The 22,939-nt window shown below is 44.4% G+C and overlaps 1 protein-coding gene across 11 annotated transcripts in view; it reads left to right on the top strand.

Moving 5' to 3' along the window:
- Nucleotides 1-22,939, top strand: part of BLNK (B cell linker) — an 833,130-nt gene that overhangs the window by 312,066 nt on the left and 498,125 nt on the right. For 6 of the 11 annotated variants that reach the window (XM_086922513.1, XM_086922514.1, XM_086922516.1 and 3 more), the window contains exon 3: nt 425-471. In XM_086922513.1, coding sequence (XP_086778639.1) covers nt 425-471 — 47 coding nt within the window. Of the gene's footprint in view, nt 1-424; nt 472-10,372; nt 10,726-22,939 lie in introns of those variants that run through there. The other 5 variants (XM_086922526.1, XM_086922527.1, XM_086922525.1 and 2 more) reach the window with 5 other exon arrangements.

Genomic DNA, 22,939 nt, shown 5'->3' with positions numbered 1-22,939 from the left:
TCGAAAAAACCTTCAGCCTATCCTATCCCCCTCAATTTTGGAGTAGCTTATTTTGCTTTTCCGTGCTACAAAGAGATTTACTCCTGTCCTAGACTTGAGTAAATCACTGACAATTTCCAAGGTGAGAAGTGGTTTCAAAACGGTTTGTGAATATCCACAAATATGCAACGTATTTTATACTTTAGAACTGGCTTTTCCAACCTGAGACTAAACATTAAGCCTTATCTTTAGATAAATATGCCCAGCGAACTGAGTAAAGATGGATTTTGTGCCAAATTTATTTGAAAGGAAGGTAACAAACTATAAAATTGGACTTTTCAGCCCATGAATTTTCTGTGACGTGTACTTTATAAGACATGTTATGAGTATTTTGCAACCATGTCGGTAATTTTAAAAATACCTTTATATTCCTTTTGATTTACAGAATATGACGGAGGTTGAACTGAGCAAATTTAATATATTGCAGCAGCCGTAAGTCTCCAAATGCTTTTTATACCTTATTTGAAAATTTTTATTGTATTGGTATATTGTTCATATTTAGCTCCTTGAAAGGCAGATAAATAAAATGGGAGCTCAAATACAGCTTTTTGGGGTTAATTGGAGACTTTCTGAAGCAATTGTAAAACTAACTCTTGGTTATTAAAAGACGACCTGGTCCATAGCAGAAAAGCTCTTGTTTATAGCAATTTTTTATTTAGAGGCTAAAAATGTAAACTTTAAAATAAATAGAATGGTTTATGAAATAGATGTACTGCAACAAAACCTATCTAGGGAACGTTTCAACATCAGCTTGGAAGGGGAAAGCAGAGAAAATGGCTGTTGTGGGATGGGGACAGAGGGGCATATTATCAAGAAAGCTCGATATATTATCGCCACTTTTATCGGCAGGAAACTGCTGATAAAGCGGCGATAATGGGCTTGATAATATGCTCTATGGAATTCCAATCGAAGCTCATGTTAGTGAAGACATCTAACATGGGCTTCGATTGGAATTCCATACAGCATATTATCAAGCCCATTATCGCCGTTTTATCGGCTGTTTCCTGCCGATAAAAGTGGCCATAATGTATCGAGCTTTCTTGATAATATGCCCCAGAGTTTCCATGCAATCTCTTGTACACACCCACAAAATAGGAAATGTGTATGTACTATGCTTTCCATTAGACTTTCCCTGTAGATAAAAAAAATAAAAAAAACACCCTGTGTGATTGCACATGTACATTGTGCTTACATATATGGATTATCTGCCTTGTGGACAAAAGCAGGATTTGGTAGGATGCAATAAGCATACTTAAGTACACCTACTGCTTTCATAGAATTCAATGAGCACCTTATGGGATTTTTATGAACCCCTAATGGTTGGAAATGTACAAAGAATCAAGTTCTGACTTTTAAAAAACATCTTTAATAAACAGACCAGCAGCAATTGTATATGGCTCTTCATTGATTAACTGGGCACAAAATAACCTGGAAATACATTAACATATGCTACCACTTCCTCAGTTCATATTTATGGAAGAAGATGAGAGGGGGGTAGAGAGAGAGTGGTACGATGCTGCAGTGATAGGAGCACTGGGCCAGGGACAGACTGATTTGCATATAGCCAGGTTCTGAGCTGGGATGGGGCAGTGAGATAAATAACGGTGATGGATCAAGCCCTGATCTTTGGACTGGGTAAGAGTGGTCTGTTTAACTCAGACACTCTGTTCATCACCACCCCCTTTTTGTAAATCGTTTTTGGCCACTATAGGTGTGGCAGGGTATACTCAGACATGAGTCCCTTTCTCACTGCTCCATCAGGATTCAAGCAAGCCGGGCCGAAGAAGGCTGAAATGCCAGAAACCGGTCCCCGGTAGCTTGTCTCCTTTCTGGTGAAGAATTGGCTTGGTAGTTTAGTCTGCCCTGTTCCCATGATGCACTGGGCCAGGGACAGACTGATTTGCATATAGCCAGGTTCTGAGCTGGGATGGGGCAGTGAGATAAATAACGGTGATGGATCAAGCCCTGATCTTTGGACTGGGTAAGAGTGGTCTGTTTAACTCAGACACTCTATTCATCACCACCCCCTTTTTGTAAATCGTTTTTGGCCACTATAGGTGTGGCAGGGTATACTCAGACATGAGTCCCTTTCTCACTGCTCCATCAGGATTCAAGCAAGCCGGGCCGAATAAGGCTGAAATGCCAGAAACCGGTCCCCGGTAGCTTGTCTCCTTTCTGGTGAAGAATTGGCTTGGTAGTTTAGTCTGCCCTGTTCCCATGATGCACTGGGCCAGGGACAGACTGATTTGCATATAGCCAGGTTCTGAGCTGGGATGGGGCAGTGAGATAAATAACGGTGATGGATCAAGCCCTGATCTTTGGACTGGGTAAGAGTGGTCTGTTTAACTCAGACACTCTGTTCATCACCACCCCCTTTTTGTAAATCGCAGTGATAGGAGCAGCAGAAGCGCAGGAGCTGGGTCAGCGCGGGTGTAGGCCAGTTGGGGGGCTGGTCCAGGGAAGTCTAGAGGACAGGGCCTAGGTATCTGCTTGCAGTCAGTTGCACCCCGTGGGTAGAAAATCAAGCTGTGACCTTTGGTACATTTGGTAATGGCTGAGAACGTTTGACATCTTCCATGGCTATACTGTCGGCTGACACTGTGGTAGGGTCTACATAACACAAGTGTATAATTCAAAGAAGTGTTGATGCCAGATTGTAGTTATCATGGCACACATAGCCTGGAAAAGTTTGCAGCAAATTAAAAAATGCTGTATTTCAAAATGTTGATATCTGCTTTTTCCGATACCATACCCCACTTTTTTAAAATGCGTTCAATAAGGGTTGCAAATTATTTAATAATACTGAAAGGCAGAATTAAACTTCCATGCAAATTACAAGAGGATACAGGTGACTTAAGAAGAGACACAAACGAGCAAGTTAGGCATTAAAAGTATCGGCTGATGTGGTTTCAATTGGGAAGCATGTTTCAGCTAAATAGTATACGATCAAGACAAATGTGAAAACCTGGAATAGGTTTTATGCACCTTATTTTATGGGTACCAGGGACAACTTTGCAAGATCATACTCTACACTATTAGTGGTCTCAAGAATGCCAAGAGAAGGAACAATATTATGCCCCAGGTGTACTTGCAGTGCTTAGTTTGTAAAATATTAAGTGCCAGGGCCCTTTGCGGAAGGCAACTACAGCCTGCATTACACATTGCTCCTGCCAGGGCTGCCAGTGACAGAACCAACATAACACCTAACCATTGCACTCCTACAAATTGGGACAATTCACACTATTTCAGGCCACACAAAACTATAATAATGGTGTGAGAGGCTGGTATTTTTTCATTTTCAAAGTGGTTTGCCTTACTAAACACAGTTGCCATGCTCAAAATTAAACAGAGAGTGCCACCGTGTGGTGGCCTGTCATTAGAGCTGTTGCTGACAATTAAGTGCTGGTGCCGAGCACCGGAAACCACCGGCTCAAATTAAGCATTGTGCATTTCATGTATCCTGGCGCCCCAAAATGTCTATTGCCAGGCTACAATACCACAATCAAGAATGTGCCTTAATCTGTGCAAAACAGCCCACATCGCAGCTGTTCTGAATCCTCTCCACTGACTGCCTTTTGAAGCTAGGATTAAGTTCAATTTATTTGCATCATCGACAAAAACATCTGGAATGAATACACCTGCAGAAGTTGACCCTATGCTACATCCCAGCAAAACCCACTGATCCTTAGATTTGGATGCTAATGATCCAACACGGTTATCTGAGGCTGATGAAACATGGAGGCAGATCCTTGGGCGTGCAAGGTCCAAGATTCTCAAAAGTGATCGTACCTTTTTGGAAATCTGAGTTTAGTCACCTGTGAATCAGAAAACTCTTCAAAACTGAACTATTCTGAATTGCTTACTAATAGATGTTTCAGGTCATCAAGGAAGATTATCACAGATCATCAGCTATGGCAATCTACCCAACATCATTGGTCACATTACCCCACATTTTTATATGCTTCTGTATAGTCTTCTTTTTCCCTTCTTATTTTGCTTGGGTGAAATTGTCATTATGCTGCCATAATCTCATGCTATTTCTAGCATAACACACTGTTCTATTTACACTAAATTCCTGAAATTATCCATTTAGCTACGTTGCTTAATTTCCTATCCTTTATTGGAAAAATAGGATTGTGTGTGACCGTAACAATGTAAACTAACCAAAAGTGAGTGTCTGCTGTTTGCGTCTTGTAGGATTTTGTGCTATTAAGTGGAGAATGGACACAAGGATGCATTTCATGCTCAAATATATCCCTAAATGCCAGGTTTGCCGTTCTTGTAATTGTGCATAATATTCCCGAAATAGGTGTCTGCACAAAAGGAAATTACCCACGTTTTGCAAACCACTGCTTCTTATGTTCTGATGTAAACAAAGCAATTCAACAAAAAATCCAAAATAAATCAATTGAATGTTTAATTTTAATACAATATGCTGATAAAAACACCATGACTCAGAGCTGATACAAAAATACACAATATATTAATTACAGAAGAAAAGGTATGAACACGTAGGGCCTGATATGATGTCGGTCGGAAAGCCTCCGACCACCAGTCGGATTCTCCTAAACAGTCCCAGGATTCATCTGCCCAACTCAGTCGGAAACAATTCTGACCAACCAATTACGATGCTCGCGGTTGGAAGGGGGACCGTTCGGTCATTCCAAATCGGTACGACTGGCATACAGCGAATCTGAGTCGGTCTGAGCTGATTCGTACAATTCAATGGACAGCGTTACCAACGGACCGAATATGATGTCTTATTCCGACAGCATTTCCGACTCGGTTTGTCTGGCATGAAAAGGCTTTCAGAAACTAACTTTGGGAGCTCCTAGCAAGCACCCCTTCCTTCTGAATCCTCCAGTTTGTGATAGAGGGGGTACCCAAGTGATCCCCCTTTTTATAACCATTCACAGTGTGGCAGGCATCGTGGGGTGAGCCCCGACAGTGGGCAAGGTTTTCTGCAGACACCCATTTTCCCCATAGGAGCCTGTGTTGTCGGTAGGAACACGGACTCCCATTGAAGTCAATGGGAGTCCTTCTGAACGATGTTTGGAAGCATCCTAATAGGTCGGGAGGAACTGCCGACCACAAGTCGGTTGGAACCGAATCCGTCAAGGAGTCGGGCGGTTTAGGTTTTGACCGACATCGTAATGAGCCCCTTATTACGTGACAAAATCTGTCATTAATTTTATGTATAAATGCAAGAATTTTTTTTCCGAGGGTCTTAAAAATGCAGATGCTGAAACGCAGAGTACTTACTGCCAGTGCCTACAGTGGATTCATGCATTTTCCTATAAGTCCTATTGTAAAGGAGAAGTCTGCAAACATTAAAATTAAAGTTGGTTTATAGTTTCCCCATAGGCATACAATCAGGGCCATATTCAGGAGTAGGGCACTCTACTTCAGCTATGAGCTTTTTATGTACTTTTTATTTAGCATACAAAATGGGTTAAGCCAGCCTTGTCTAGACCACAAAATTCACAAGTTACCGTGGTTTTGTTTATGACCAACCACTTCCCTCTATAAGACAAGGCGCATAGTCAAGCATGAACATTTGCATTACAAAGGTCTCATCAGCCTTCTAAGATAGCACTGAGCTCCAAGAGTAGAGTAAGTGGGCGGCAACAGTAACATTTGTACTGTGGGTTCTCTGGAATTCCTGTAGTTAAACAACTAATCTCTGTGATAGATGTGGGGAAAACTTTGGTCGAATAAAGTGTCGAAATGCTAGGATCATCCCAAAGTGGTCTCTGTTTGTAGACGATCAGTAACCTGGCTAAATACAGAGTCACTTCACTCTTAAGAGCTGTAAATAATTCTTTTTAGAGTAAGGAGCTAACTAAGTAGGGGAAAGTAGACATAGCGGTTTATCAGTCTTTAGGACAATGGAGAGCGTATCAAGTTCCAGTCTACTTATAGATTGAAGTGAGCATCTTTTAAGTTTAAAGATTGTCATTGCTCATTGTTGTCAAGCAAACCGAAAACAAACTTGCATGTACCTCAGTATACCACAGCACAATATCCAAGGACGAACTTCATTTTCGTGAAAAAAGACCTTTTGGACTGGAATACATGATAGGATATCACTGGTCTCCATAAACCTTCTAACACACTGCCCACTGCTTGCACATATCAGTGCTACAGACCCGATGTGGGCATTCCAAGGCAACACACAGTTCAACATCAGAGCCACGTATACGCCATCAAGTTACTATCTCAGCAGGAGTCTAGTGTTGTACTTGTCAATCACAGCCAAATGAACAAGCACTGGCAAAGCCAATAGGTTTAAGCTTTAAAAAGCGGAGCTATTGGCTTTTTGCATTGTCATTAGCTAATGACAAAATCGCCACCAGTGCATCAGAAAGCATGTGCATGCATGCACACACATAATGTCCATCTTGGTTAGGTTTTCTACTGGAATAAAGCCATTCCACGATGGCTGATGATGTGTATGTGTCGTGAAGCATCAGTGTGCATGCTTCATGATGCTTGTGTGCACTTTAAGCCATTCCAAGATGGTTGTATGACAGAATATCAAGAACAACAATATTGAATTAGATGAATATTGTGTTACAAATATGGTTTACAAAAAATATCTTGTTTATATATTATGATTCAAACTACAAAAATATTGTATCAAAAATGTTATGAAACAGAATATCGCCCGGAAAAGCGAGAACATCATTTTTTATCAACATCAACGTATAAGTAACATATTTAAAATATTAAATTATTTAAAAAATCTGAATTTACAATATATTGTTTAAATAGGTTATAATATATATGCACATATTATTTAAATGAATACAAAAACAATAATTAAACAATGTTTTAACTATATTACGTTTAAAATATTAACGCTGTTACACTCACAGCTATTTTTATTTACTGGTTCAACGTGACTGCATAGGCCTTTAAAGTTAAAAAGTTGCAGCTGTTAGGCCATCATGAAAGGAATTTAAAAATGTTTTTACATTTTTTTAACACCTTAGCAGGTAGGGAATGTCCAGCTCCAGTGCTGAACGTTCCATTGCGCAGGTGAGGTTCCAACGGCCGACGGCAGCACTCCCGAGGTAGTGGTGCCATCGGCCGTTGGACTGGGCGCAGCACTTATGAGGTTAACTGGGGAGCGGGAGAGAGAGTGGAAACACAGAGCAGGACCAGGGAGCAACAGATGAGCAAGGGTAGGGGAGGGCGGAAAATAGAGAGTATGCAGGAGCACAGTGATGCTCAATAACGAAAAGAGGAACTGGGAGCAAAGTGAGAGTCAGGAAGAGAGCAGTATCAGAGTGGTGGAGAAGAGATGTCAAGAGAAACAATGAAATACATGCACTCCCCTGGAATGTGAAAGGAGTATCCCCTCAAGCCAGTAGTAGAAGGATGCAGCTTGTCCAGTCAGAATGGCGTGAGACCAAGATGCTGCTGACCGGAACAACCACAAGAATAGGGAGGAAATCCATGAGAAACAGAAACCTGATATTGACAACACAGCCATTCAGTTTTAAGGAAGGGGCTGACCCACAGTCCACTCTACATATATGTAACGAATTGGAAACAAGGGTACTGTGGAAGATAGTTAAAGCAGTAGGCAAGCATAAAATGAGGAAACCATCTTTGCCCAGCAGGAACGACTTGATGTAAATACTATTGTCAGAATCCGATTGGGTCAAGGAGCACAATGAACAGCTTTTAAATTACTTCTGCCATGCTGTTTAGGGCTCTTGCTTGCCACGGGGCTGTTGAAGCCCCCCCCCCATAATGTTTTAAGACAACACAATTTTCCCAACTCTAGTCTTTTAGCGAAAAAAAGGATCTAATGACCTCTAACCTAAGCATGAAGGGGGTTAGTCCCTCCTCCCTCTCCTTTTCGATCCCGGAAGTCACTAGTTCCATTAGAAGTTTGTCTCATAACAAGCCCCCTGGACCAGATGGGGTGTATGCTGACCTCTTTAAGAGTGACACAACTATCTGGCCACCTTCATTGGCAAACATCTTTAATTTTGTTTGCATTAAAAGGCACTTTATGTTCTTAGTCCCATTCCATCGTTGTGCCAGAATTCAAAAAAGGGTGACCTGGGGAGGGGACCCAAAATGTTACAGGCCAATGTCGCTTATTGATACCACAGTCAAGGTTTTGGGTCATGTCATCTTGAAAAGGCTGTCAAACTGGGCTAAACAGAACAACATCATTATGGATTCAAGGTACTATAGAACAATATTATCCTCCTTATCCAAAAGTATACGATGGCCAAAGAGGGCTTCATTCTTTTAGAATTTATGGATCTCTCATCAGCTTTTGATCGGGTAAACTGTTTAAAGTTGTGGTCTTTGTTTTTGTCTCTATGGATGGAGCAGGCCCTTGTCCCCTTCTTGGCAGACATCCATATGGATATGCCAGCCTCGGTTAGATTCAGGGAGGATGGCACTCATGCAAAAAGATTCCCCATCACCAGAGGTATCAGACAGGGTTGTTTTCTAACCCCCTTTTTATTTACCTTCTATATTAATGGCTTAGAAGCTGTACTGTTGGAAGCACGACGAGATCCCCCTTGGGCGGGTTTACGAGCGTTATCAGTTCTCTTATATGCTGACGATGTCACCCTCATGTCAAGGACAGCCCTGGGTCTTCAGAAACTTCAAGACTCCTATGATAAGTTCTTGGAGGGCCTGGACCTTTCGTGAACACCCCAAAATTCTTTGTGCTGGTTGTGGATGTTAAACTCACTAAAAACACGAATCATTATTGCCTTAAAACTAAGGGCACACAAGTTCACGCTTTTAAATCTTGTTCAATGCTAGGTCCTCCTGGAGCCCTTCTTTCAGTTGAAAAGGCTCTCCTGAGCCAGATTGTGTGCAGCGGTTCTGGATTTCAGCTTAAGGGTGGGCCCTGAAACCTTTAAAAACACTGTTTCATGTTTATAGGGTAGGGTGTCTCTGCTACGTGCTATGGCTGTGATGTCCTGGGGTATTCGATTGCGGTTCCCGCCAGAAAGAGAAGAACACGTTTCTAAGGCATTTGCTGAAGTTTGATCAACATTTGCAGTACATGAGGAACTTGGCCTTAGCTATACCTCAAACATCATTAAACTCAGGCCTATATTACTTTGGCTCTCTATATGTTATAAGAGGCTGACTATTCGGGATTGTCTGTCTTTAGCTAACTCCAAAGCAGATCCCTGGTTATGTTACATTCAGTCTGCTTTGACCTCATTGGGCTGCCCCAGCCTTTTCTTCAGTCAGACGAAATTGTCAAAGATGACTACTACCTGTGGGCTAAACAGAATTTCCTATCCCGGCTCTCAGTTCTTAGGGAGTCTCAGGAATTGGGTACACCAGTTGTCCGAGCATCTTGTTTGATAAAAACTGTCAGCTCCCTCAAACTATACGTGACCTTGGTCAACAATATTTACCATTGTTAGCTATTATATAGATTTAGGCTGAATTATTTCCTTCTATTGGTCAGTTTTCCCAAAGATTGGGCGGTGGACGACTCTTTAGTGCCCTGTGAGTGCAATAACATTTCAGCACAATCCATGATACATGTTGTAATGTTCTGTAGCTTATATACTCTGCCAAGGAAAAAGTTATTGGTTCCCATTCTACAAGCGGCCCAGTTTCAACAAATTAAGGTCAGCAATGGTATTCCTCCTCATGTTGGGTGAGATGTGCACCTGTATAAATAAGGGTTGCTTTTTTAGCACCTGCATCAAGATTCTTGGCCTGTCCTTTATCTGTTTGTATAAATTGACCGTATTTTATTGTTTCTGATGTATGTTGCAATTGTGCTTGTTTTGTCATTCATGTGTTAAGGATTATGTATAGTGTATTTTGTGTATATATGAATGAACTGTTTGTCACATGACTTTTTATGTGTTTTATCTTTTATGGTTATTTATTTAACTGAATAGAGAGATGTTAGTACTACTAAAACAATATAACTCAAATGCATTCTTTCCAAACTACTTGGGGTATAGCCAGTTCAGTTGTGATTTGACTTTTCCCATCAACACTCTCTACCATTTTCCGCAGCTATCTGTCCAGTCACTTCCAACAGGGCTGAGATTTTGTGTTGTGCTGTCCCTTAGACGTATACAGAGACCTCCTTTATAAACATCTTGTTAGTGAATCATTACTTAAGAAGAATGAACCTCCAGGACTTTATAATGTTCTTTTAGAACGTATAACTGACCACAGAATCACACAGCAGAGCTATTTATTTACAAAACAAAATTGTGAAATAAACACCTCACACAGCTTTTGCCCAGTAGTAGCAAAGACACTGAAATACTTGAGTGCAACTTAATAATTAACTTGCAGAACTGAGGAAGTTTCTCATCTGGTGTGTTGTCCCCAGCTTTCAAGGTCGAAGTCGAATACACGGCCTATTGGACTCTAAAGACGGGCATATAAGGCGCCTGTCACTGTGGTACACCGTATGCCTGCTGCACCTGTCTCGGTGGAACACTGCATGTCTGCTCTCGGGGTCTCTCGCGTCCTGGTTTGCTGTGTAAAAAGACTCCGAATGGAGTGAGGTGGAAATCCGCAGGAGATAAACATAATTGTCAGCTTCCTCTTTCGTTTCCTGTTTCTACATTATTCCTCCTGGAAACAACAAAGCGGAGAGAAGAAAATGAGTAGTGGTCTACGGTCTGAAACAAGGGCAAACAAGATGACGGTCACAAGGTAGGTGGCATTCTGGGAACGCAAGAGAAATGAAGCAATCCCTGTGCACCCAGCACAAGGTCCCTGAGACTCCCACCCTCCCCCATAGAGCCAAAGGTAGCCCTCCCTTCTGTATGTTCGTACCACCCACCCAGAGAGACTGAGGGAAGAAAGGGCAGGACCGGCTCCCCTCAGACTCCCCCCCCCATTCACTGGCACTGCAACAAGGCCAGTCCACGTGAAAAGCATAAGAGAGGTGACATTTTGTATTTTTATAGATTATTTGATTGCAGGTATTTTCACGCAAACAGTAGCAAATCATACCAATGTATATGCATTCGGAACACCTATAGGCAATCAAAGTAGTATACAACATGTGTAGTTCTAGGGCCATTTTTAGTTTAGGACTGTTCTACGAAGTTATATTTTTTTAATTAGAAATATATTCCTGTAAATCGTTCATTGCCACGTAAAATCAGTTTTCTCGCCTATCATTTAAGAGAAATGCAAACAATTTGTAGTAAAAGTTAACACGTTATACAGCCGCCCCTCTTCTTTGATAGCATGTGTCGATGCTAAAGTCAAAGAATCTTCGAGAATCACCGTCCCATTCTTTTGTGCCTCACAAAGGTTCTGTTCTGATGGCCACCCGAAAAAACTTCCACAACACATTTCAATCGGAGAAACTAGCGGATTGTTAAATGTTAGGAACTGGCCTACCTGCAGAATGAGCACCATTTATTATTCGCCTGCAGTGCGTAATGTAATATCATTTTACCCAATATTTATTCAACTTGGGGCCAGTCGTACAAAAATCTAGACTTTTGATTTCCTGATTGTGATTCTTACTGAATTGCAATTCTTACTGAACTGCAATTAAGAAAATCGCAATTCCTGATGTAAGAAAACGTACATTCTTTAAAGAGCAATCCACAGTGGGCTGCAAATGGACCTTCTCATGAATGTTAATGAGGTAGGTTTCAATATGCGATATATTAGTAAGCATTGGCCCTCTGGCAGAGGAACCATGGGACCATTGACCACTATCTGCTCTTAAAAAAAAGATTTTTTCTTTACATTCTCAAAGTGACCCTTTCCAATTTGCGAATGGGTTACCTCCTGTGTCCAGTCCATCGGGCAGGGTGTGCCTCAGGGCTCCGCTCTGAGTCCTGTACTATTTAATCTGTACGTTCAACCTCTTGTTACGGTGGCTAGGGACAAAGGCCTCACTATGTCCTCATATGTTGACAACACGCAGTTGGTGGTGACCCTCTCCGACGACTCCACGCGGGACGCTTTCCATTTTTTGAGCGGCCTGGCTGCAGTCGCGGATTGGATGACCACCAACTGCCTCAAGCTTAACGCCAAAATAACTGAGGTGTTGTGGGTGGGGAGAGACAGGAGACTGTGTAGTGAGCAATGGTGGCCCACCAATCTTGGTAGTGCACCCACCCCCAAGACGGTGGTAAAAAACTTAGGGGTATGGATGGATTCTACTCTCAGCTTTCAGATTCCCACCAAGAAAGTGGCCAGCATTTGCTTCGGCCTTCTTCGGGGACTTAGGCCCAATCTGGGTTTTTTTGATCCACCTACCCGTCAGTTGATCGTTCAAGCGACCATCTTATCTAGACTGGATTACGCCAGTTCGCTCCTCCTAGGGGCTAATCAGGCTGAGGTAGTGCGCTTGAAGCATGTCCAAAATGCAGCTGCCAGAGCGGATGTACCATGTTACAACGCATACCATTACAACTACCTACTGTTACAACGCGACCATTACAACGCATACCATTACAACGCATAGCGCTTTGAGGTGCTGGATAGTGGTAAGTATAATTTACTATTCTAACTCCAGTCCCCGTGGACCCTAGGGAAGGTGTTGGATAGTAAATTATACTTATTCCCTATCCTAGAGCGCCCCCCAGCGCAATGCGTTGTAATGGTATGCGTTGTAAAAGTAGCGTTGTAACAGTATTGCGTTGTAAGAAATGCGTTGTAACAGGTGTATACCTGCCAGAGCCCTGTTGGGGCTCCCACGTAACTGCTCAACCACTGGTGCTATCCTGCGGTTACATTGCTTGCCCATGGCCAAGTGGATCAAATTCAAGGCTCTCTGTTTGTCGTTTAAAAATCTGAAGCTTGCGTCTCCCGGGCTTCTGACCAACTTGCTGGTACCTTATGTTCCTAGATGCCTGCTGCGCTCTCTGGGGCAACACTTGGTTGTGGTCCCTCGAGTGACCCATCTCCGTGCCGGGGACTGGTCCTTCCGTTGTTTGGCAGCCAAATTATGGAACTCCTTGCCCTTTCAGATTCGTAGTTTGGATAGCTTGTTGGCCTTTCAAAAAGCCATTAAGACATTCCTATTCCTCTTGGTCTAGTCCCCCTTTTCTATGTGCACTACTTTCTGCACCGAGATGCCCAGTTTCTTAGCCTCTATGTTCCTCTGCTGTTAGCGCCGGGACGCCTCTTTGCTGCGGCAGCGGTGTGCTATATAAGTCTAGTTAACATTAACTTTAACATTAACACCTCATTCGAGGCATCGGTAAAACATTAATGTTTTGGGACCGGAATTTGGTTGCAAAACCTTAATGAATACCACTGCAATTCGCTATTCGGTAGGGACACTTTAAACACTCCTGTTCCAAATACTGAAGTGTCCATTCAAAAAAGCATTTTGCAGTCGCAAACGGACCAATTTATGACCACAAAAATGCTTTGTACATATGACCCTCGGTGCCTTTTTTTAGACAGCACCACTCAGAAACAGGCTATTTCCTGTTTTAAAAAAAGCTGTGGTCACAGTTGACTACAGTTTCTCAGTGTCAGGTCATAGGGCCTACTGAACTCTGAGGTGAACGGGCAGGGATTTGATTCAGTGATTGCATCAATGATGTCAAAGGATCAAGGATCAAAATAAGCTTTATTCGGCTTTTGAGTTTAAAACCATAAAAGCAGCAAAATGAAGTACATTTCATACAAGAATATCTCAACATGACATTTCATATAAAAAAAAGGAATGATTTGAACCCACTTAAAATCATTTAACAAACAAATCTACTATTCCAAGTAATAACCCAGGATACACAGAATTCCCCCTATTTCACCCGGTATAATGGTGATTCGGTGCTCGGGGACCAGGATAGAAATCGTGCAGGTCCCAGATACAGATGGAACCATCTCCAAGTTTGGGTTTGGTGGATCTCAGATAGGGGGCAATGTTTCTGTATTTAAATTTAATTAAGATCAAATCCCCCGAAACATTTTTAGGTAAATGACCAAGCCACCCCACCCTTCTGACGCTCATTATCCCGCCGTCTAGCGTAGGTGGTAAAGATCTATTGTTTTTGAGCCAAAAGATGGCTTTGTTCAGTAGGTCCTGGTGTAGCTCACGTTTGCCCGGCCTAAGAGGAGGGACCCCAGAGAGAACAGTGACGTATGGGGCAGCTTCGGGGGGTAGATCAATACGATGTCTTCTTTCTAGGGGGATCATATGAGCTCTATGCGGGGGACGTTCCGGGTTACAAGTAGCTTTTTCCCCAGTATGAGTGGGTGGTGTCAGAGGGGAGTTGCAAGTTTGAAATGTCCTGGGAGCATTGTTCATAGACCTTTCTCGGGTGTTATGGTGGATGTTAGAGGGGGTAGAACGTGTGAGTTTAACAGTATTTCTAGTTAATGGATATGGCCCAGTTACAGTTTTTTCGATCCTGGTCAGCCTGTCCCCCAAGTCATTTATTTTTGCTACCAGTGGAGATAGAGCAGTAATGAGCAGTCGCTCAATTTGGGCCAAAAGGGTCACTTGAAGGGGGGATACAGAGTCATTAGGTCGAGTCTTGGCTTTTTCCAACATAAATGAGGCTGGGTTGGGGGGAAGTAGAGAGGAGCTGCAGTTATTGAATGGAGGGAAGGTTATATCGGGAGATGCCTGGGGGGAGAAATGTACAAGATCGGTGTCTCTGTCCACTATGGGGGGGGTTGATGTATCCGGTATGTAATTTGTGCCACACAGGGCGTTCAGCTCTTCCCAGACTGACATAATGGTTTGTGGTCTGGATCCGGAAGACAACAGTAATTAGTTCAAAGCGGTAGAGGTTAAAAGGATAGAACCTGACTGTACCTTATCCTGTGACGGAGCCAAAAGTGATGGCCCGTCCCGTCCTCTTTGTGCCTCTGAGGGCCACAGAGGGCCCGCCCTTGTCCCAGGCTTAGCCCGGCGCCGCCCGCGCGCGTCCCGCGAGGCGGTAGGGACCTCTGCCTTTAGTGCGCCTCCGTGCGCGATTCCCGGTGGGCGTGTCACCGCCAAGGATGCTGGGGGCTGTAGTCTCTCTGCCGGCTGCCGCGTGGTGGAGGAAGCGGCGGCCGGAGACCAACTGCAGCAGGAGTGTGGCGTGACCCCCGGTGAGTGCTCCAAATGCCCTCGTAAGCCCTCGGGACCCCCGCTCGTCCGCAGGGACCCCCGCCTTTAGTGCGCCTCCGTGCGCGATTCCCGGTGGGCGTGTCACCGCCAAGGATGCTGGGGGCTGTAGTCTCTCTGCCAGCTGCCGCGTGGTGGAGGAAGCGGCGGCCGGAGACAAACTGCAGCAGGAGTGTGGCGTGACCCCCGGTGAGTGCTCCAAATGCCCTCGTCAGCCCTCGGGACCCCCGCTCGTCCGCAGGGACCCCCGCCTTTAGTGCGCCTCCGTGCGCGATTCCCGGTGGGCGTGTCACCGCCAAGGATGCTGGGGGCTGTAGTCTCTCTGCCGGCTGCCGCGTGGTGGAGGAAGCGGCGGCCGGAGACCAACTGCAGCAGGAGTGTGGCGTGACCCCCGGTGAGTGCTCCAAATGCCCTCGTCAGCCCTCGGGACCCCCGCTCGTCCGCAGGGACCCCCGCCTTTAGTGCGCCTCCGTGCGCGATTCCCGGTGGGCGTGTCACCGCCAAGGATGCTGGGGGCTGTAGTCTCTCTGCCGGCTGCCGCGTGGTGGAGGAAGCGGCGGCCGGAGACCAACTGCAGCAGGAGTGTGGCGTGATCCCCGGTGAGTGCTCCAAATGCCCTCGTCAGCCCTCGGGACCCCCGCTCGTCCGCAGGGACCCCCGCCTTTAGTGCGCCTCCGTGCGCGATTCCCGGTGGGCGTGTCACCGCCAAGGATGCTGGGGGCTGTAGTCTCTCTGCCGGCTGCCGCGTGGTGGAGGAAGCGGCGGCCGGAGACCAACTGCAGCAGGAGTGTGGCGTGACCCCCGGTGAGTGCTCCAAATGCCCTCGTCAGCCCTCGGGACCCCCGCTCGTCCGCAGGGACCCCCGCCTTTAGTGCGCCTCCGTGCGCGATTCCCGGTGGGCGTGTCACCGCCAAGGATGCTGGGGGCTGTAGTCTCTCTGCCGGCTGCCGCGTGGTGGAGGAAGCGGCGGCCGGAGACCAACTGCAGCAGGAGTGTGGCGTGACCCCCGGTGAGTGCTCCAAATGCCCTCGTCAGCCCTCGGGACCCGGGACATCAATGATGTATTTGTGATACTTCCAGCTTGACCATGTGTGACATGAGCAATGCAGTAGTAGAAATTATGGTTACATAGTTTACCACAGACAGTGAATATCTGTGATTGGTTTTATAACACCTTTTTATTGTGTAAGGAAAAAAAATAACCTTTAATAACGTTTTTTTCTTGTGATGTTTTTTGTGTTTGTTACCATTTTCATATACTCTTTTCTCTGTTTAAATTATCTTTGGTCTTTGGGCACATGGCGTTTGGTTGTTCACGGTTGTGCCGGTGTGACTTTTGGGAAACAACCTTTACAACGCAGTCATTACATCGCACTACCTTTACATAGTTGTCATTACATCGCAACATCCTTTACATCGCATGTCATTACAACGCAGCCAATTGCATTGCATGTCACTACAACGCATGTCACTACAACGCAGTCATTACTTCGCAAGTCATCACAACGCCTACCATTACAATGCATAGTACCCTTACACTATCCAACACTTACCCTACTGTGGCACTCACTGGAGTTAGAATAGTAATTTTTACCCCTTCGCTATCCAAAACTTTCCTACTGTTGCACTCACTGGAGTTAGAATAGTAATTATTACCCCTATCATATCCAACACTTACCTTAACTGCAATGTTATGGTATGCATTGTAATGGTATGCGTTGTAAAGGTATAATGCGATGTAATGGAATGCGTTGTAAAGGTAGTATCTGAAAATGCGATGTAATGCCATGCTATGTAAAAGAATGCGTTGTAAAGGATGTTGCGATGTAAAAACTGCATTGTAAAGGCATGCATTGTAAATGTATGCGTTGTAACGTCATACATTCGCGACCTTCAGCCACGTCCTTGGATTTGTGTACCTGCCCCTAGAGCCTTCGGGCATTACCTATATCTATGCCCAGCGGGCTCGAGGCACAGTGTATGGCGTTCTGCAATGCGCTGCATCTAATTCTATACCTACCTAACCGTAAGATGACTTGAGCCATGCCCAGTCGGCTCCAGAAGTCAGCAGAGTCTGGCATTTGGCATGTCCTTTCCCGAACCCATCAGCTCAGGAGACCACAGTTCTTGGCTTGTCCCATTCCCCGCTATATGTCCGTGCAATCGGTGAACTTTTACTATGTCTTGCACCTGGTCCTCCAATCCCGAAGCCCATAAGTTATGACATCTGTCAACACCACAAACTGATAACGTATCCCCAAGGCTTTCAAAACATCCAAAAAAGGCCTTGCTAAGTCTTAAAATTCCTCTTTATGCACTTGACGTGATATTGTAATCTCAAAATCCTGAATTTGGAGGTGAACGCTGTAATATTTTATCAGATTGGGTTGTGCAAACTTTCAGCTCTGGCAGAATGGAAATTAATGGCAAGGTCAGCTTACAGAGCTTTTATTTATGAATTGATTTCCTTATTTTGAAGTTTGTGTTGCACAGAACTGTGAATAAGATCTTTGATTTTTTCCAAACAATATGCACACTTTAAATTATAACAGATAGTTGTATGTATTTATGTATTGTATGTATTTAGAAAATATGCACATTAGTTGAACAGGTATGTTTTTACATTTTTTCAAACACTGTTGGGTTTATGGACTCCGATGGAAAGTAGTATTGACCGTTACGAAACAGACAGAGAATTGATAGCCTCTGCTGGAAGCCAGGTGGAACAGTTAGCTAATGCCTGCAGAGTATAAATATGTACATAGACAGTGTACACAGTAAATGACTGATATTACAACATGAACACAAACACCTTAAATCCCATGCTGTCAAATGTATATGATGTGCATGGAGAACTTAATATGACCTCCTTGATGGCACAGAGTGCTGGCAAACCTGCCACTAAACAACACTCCCCTCCCCACACCCAAAGACAACAAAGTTAGGTAAATCCCTTTAGGCAGGGACATAATGAAAGCAAGGGTAGTCTGGATATTGAAACAAGAAGGTCGGCTGCAGAACAGGAACAGGCAAACCATTCTAACTCAACATCTAACCATCTTACCCCCTGGGAAGACAAACAATGCAGTACGGGGCAAATGTGGTGGTAATTTAACTGCCCCAGGAAAGCAAAGTAAAATGTTTGACTTCAATGGGACTATGATAATGAAGCAGACCAAGTAAACTATGTCAGTTTTGCTAAATTGCTGAAAGGGGAAATTACTTTATGTAACCTACTGTTGCAAAGATGGTGCACACAGCCTGTCTTTGCTTGTTATACTTTTGCCAGACACTTGGGAGAAAGTCGTAAATTGAGTGTTGTTATGATAGAGCATGCAAGAGTCATGCCCACTGTCTTTTTAGGAATGCCCAGGATACCGATGCCCTATTGAGACTTCCTCTAAAATTCCTAAAATGATGCTGACACCTGATTAAAGCGACAAGTGTTTGACAAGTCACCAGGCAAAATGAACGGACTGCCAATGTCCCCCCTTCTTGAGATGTTAGTCACCCCAATAAACTGCACACCAAAGCTGTGTCCAGCCTAGGACTCGTAACAAGATTTGTAGGTTCAAGTTGTCAGCTGGCACTATTACCCAAACTGGTAGGTAAGAGGCATCCCTAGGAGTTTCGGTGCAATTTGAGTGCTGTATTATAAGTCAGCAGGGACCAGAATTCTGAAGCAACCAATATTGAGTACCATATTAAGGTATTAGGCAAGTCATTGATTCCCAAGCGGTTGGTTTCGAACCACTCTGTCTGCTTCCTTGGTGCATTCTAGGCCACGATGTGTATGTAGCTCTCACCACAATGCCGTAGAGGCAGTAAAAGTGATACACCTCCATGGATCTACCAGTTATTGGCCTTGGCCCTTTCTGCAGGGATATCCCCAAATATTTTGCCTTTACCCTCCTATTTCCTGAACCGGTTTTTATTAGCTGCTAGGACTCTGTGCAGTTTGCCTCTGCTAACCAGTGCTAACGTGCTTGTGCTCTCTCCTTAAAACATGGTAGAATTAGCTTATTCCCAATTTGCATATTTAATTTATTTGTATGTTCCTAGTAAAGTGCCACTATAGGGGCCCAGGGCCTGTAAATTAAATGCTACTAGTGGCCCTGCAATATTCTTTATGCAACAGGACAATCCAGTCTTCCCTCAAGGAACTGGGTATTGCAATGTACTAATACAATGTTCCCGTAGAAATTATTTATACTCAAATCAACAATATTCCAGCTGTGAAAAACTCTCACATATTCCATAAATGGCGTACTGCTGTAAACACAGATATGTTTATATAAAATTAATCAAGTTACAATACATACATTTTATAAAATGCAATTCAAGATAAGCAAGTTCAAATTCAGCAACACTGGTGCCCACCTCCCAGGCGATCCCTACAACCTTTGCAATGTACATTCAATCCTAGGATCTGGGAAAGCGCAAAGTCTTCTTAACTATGTAGGTTTATAAATCCACAGTTCAATGTAGTTCATCCTTTCGTTTCAGGTACTGAGATGATCGATACTTGAAACAAAAGGATCACTTGGAAGGCACCAGTGTTGCTGAATTATCTTTCACTACTGCAAGGCCTACCTCTCCCGTAGAATACAATTGGAGTTACATTATTATATTTAATAAACTGTAATTTTCAAATGGGAGCATATAGCCTGTTAATGTTTGGTGTCTTTGGAATTGTGATGAAAAATTCTAACTTATGGGATGTAGAATTTTAAATAACAATAAAAAAAAACACTTTTAAAAAAGTTGGCATTTTCTTGCCTTATTCATGTTGCATGTAGCTTCTCTCTTGATCATATGACTGGGTGTAGTTGACAGTTGGGCTGTGTGTATTCCTCCTAGACAGCCATACACAATAGGGAGCTTGGGTGTGCCTGCATGGGCAATCACTGGCAGGATTGGAGGGAAGAACTGAACACAGCTCCACTTGCGCTTGAATAGGCTATGTTCTGCCTCCACACAAAGGGCTGCATACCTCCTGTAGTTAGCCTGGAGCTAGGCCAGGGAAGGCAGTGCAACTGTTCACTTCAAAGGCATTCCTCTAAAAGCTTCTCCCCACATCAAAGGCACAACTGGGTTTACATATTGGACTTTAGACATCAACTCTTCAATACGCCTTTCGACTTGTGGATACCCTGTCAGAAAGAAGGACTGCTGAAAGGACTGCCACTTTTCTGCCCTGCTGCCCTCTTGCCTGGATGAGAAGGACTGAACCTGCATCTCTGAATCCAAGGCCCCATTGTGGCTCCAAGGGCTAGTTGGGCGGCCTCTTGATCAGAAGTCTCAGGGAGGAAATAGGCTTCCAATAATCTAGATCCCATCACCTGGACTCTGACATCTGTGAGACCTGCCCTCCCAAGTGGTGCCACCTCAGTCCTGGACCGTTGGAAGCGGGACTGAAGTTGCTCTGCCAAGCCCAGCTTTCATCCCCATTGGAATCAATGCAAAGCCTTGACGCACAACTGCAAACCTAATCAGAAACTACGCTGAGCAACACAACGCCCCGAAATGCCTTGGCACACACATGTCAGCTCCATCTGAACTGATGCAAAGCCCTGCCAAGCTTTGCGGCAAATCTCATTGAAACCAGCACAAAGGGACGTTGAGCCTTGCAGAGCATTGCTGCACAGCTTGCCAGGAACAACACCGGATGACACAAAGCGTTGCAAAGCAATGCAGCATAGACCGCGAACCAAGAGTTAAGGTAAATTGTTCAGCCGGCCTCAATTAGCCCCTGTAGATGGCCTAAACTTGTTTCTTTGACCCGGTCCAGCGCAACCAGATAACCACAGTTGGCACTTTGTTAAATTTGGAGCCATTCTCACTTAAATCTTTGAAATTGCATTTCTCTGGATCTACCGATTAGACCTTTATTGATTTGGTTTTATTTTATTTAGTAAAATCTACTCTTTTTCAAATTTGGTGTGGGATCCTATTTTTGTGTAGGGTTTTCATTTTGTTTGAAGTGTTGAACAAATACTTTACACATTGCCTCTAAGATAAGCCTGACTGCTCTTTGCCAAGCTTCCAGAGGTTTAAGCACAGGTTAATTTGGGGTTTGCTTGTGCCTCACCCTGACAAGGATTGTAGTTCCTGCTTGAGTAGGGTTTCACCACCCCTCAACCAGTAATTCAATTTCTTACACCAGTCATGAGTGAAGACATTACTCCTATAACACCAGCCATGAGTGTACTATCCCACGCCTACCTTCTCCCATCAATGGAACAGAAATGTAGGAAACTGAATCTTTTCTTTCCATCTCATTTATACCACTCACAAATAAAAAGCAAAAGGCTCTTGACATACAGGTAAAGTAGCCCATAGCACAACTGATTTCATAGCAGAATTTCTCTAGTAACTGCAGCACCAGCAATCAATTGCCAGTAGTTATCTTCTCTTCCCACCTGCACAGATTATGCATGGGCATTTCAATGTAGATGTTGGATGACAACTGTTGATTCATACAGGCTATGCCTCCGGGCACCATGACTGTTCCATAATAATAGTGTGCTTCCCATTCATAGTTTGAACGTTAAACTATTGGCTCACACATCTGTGTGTCCTAGTGTAAACCTCACATGAGGCAGAAGACAGTTTAACAGCTCCGTTGGCTCCTGGATTGTATTGTAATTGCATTTATACAGCACTTAGTATCCATAATGGGGCATTGAAGATCTTTACGGTGCTACTCCAGAACCCAAAGTTAGTGGTTAGTCCATTGGTTGTTGGGATAAGTCTTGCGTTCTCAAGCAAACCTTTCCATGCACTCCAACTTCTTTGTGGTGCATCAATGCCGTAACCATTAGCTCTTGCTTGGGTCTATTAATCAACAATAGCTTGTTTTGCTGACCTTAATGCAGGCTTCGTTCACCTCTGCTGTTTGGCGGGTTACTTAGTGAAGTCTGTACCTTACAACTTATGCCTGCATTTCCTAGATCCTTTTTCATTCCACACATTCTAAACCACACAACTGCCAAGTCAAAACAAATATTCCAGAAAGTGTTAAATGAACAAAAAAAGTACCTTGGTTGAATAAACATCTACGCCCAAGCAACAGCAGTGCTAAATGCAAATCCAGACCAGGTCTTGCTCGGAGTGAGAACGTGAGCAAAAGCAGCAGTTTGGCAGTAGCTGTGACGGTTATGACGTGGCAGTAGCAACGGGAAGCCAATAGGAGGCCAGAAGGGTCACAAAACCGCTAGCCGCACTAGGAGCCGCAGTGAAGGTCAAAGATTGGAGCGGCATTGGAGTTGGGGCTCTGCCAGGAGGGTTGCAAAACCGCAAAACCATGAGCCACACTAGGAGCAGCAACAAAGGTCATGGATTGGAGCGGCATTGGAGTTGCAGCTTTGCCAGCAGCGGTGTTGTGGGAAGTTGGGAGTCTCAGACAGAGGCTGCAGCGTGGAGCCGTGGGAGTCGCAGGAGGCTGCGAGGTGCTACAGTAGTCCCTGCCAGGAGAGCGGAGTGCCACGGTGACTGCAGAGAAGGGGGAAGCTGAGGTGAGCTGCAGGTGGTGAACAGACTTGGTGTGGTCGTTCTGGGGCAGTGGTGGTGGTAATGGTGGTGGCAGTGGAGAACTGTGTGGGTATGGCAATAGCATCTGCAGTGTGTTACCATTTGTAGCCACCCACAGCCACTCCTGACCCGCCACCCACCCTCATCGTGGTATAACCATGCTTCCCTCTGTGGTATCCATCTAACAGGCACAGAGGCTAAGAGGTCACTAGGGGCCTAGATGAGCAAAAGCAGCAGCAGCAGCAGCAAAAGCAAAAGTAAAAGCATAAGGAGCAAAAAGGGTGGGCAGGCGCC

Source organism: Lissotriton vulgaris, chromosome 5, assembly GCF_964263255.1.
Source record: "Lissotriton vulgaris chromosome 5, aLisVul1.2, whole genome shotgun sequence".
Lineage (NCBI taxonomy): Eukaryota > Metazoa > Chordata > Amphibia > Caudata > Salamandridae > Lissotriton > Lissotriton vulgaris.
The sequence above is the reverse complement of the archived record's forward strand: the minus strand, read 5'-3'. Positions and strand labels throughout refer to the sequence as shown.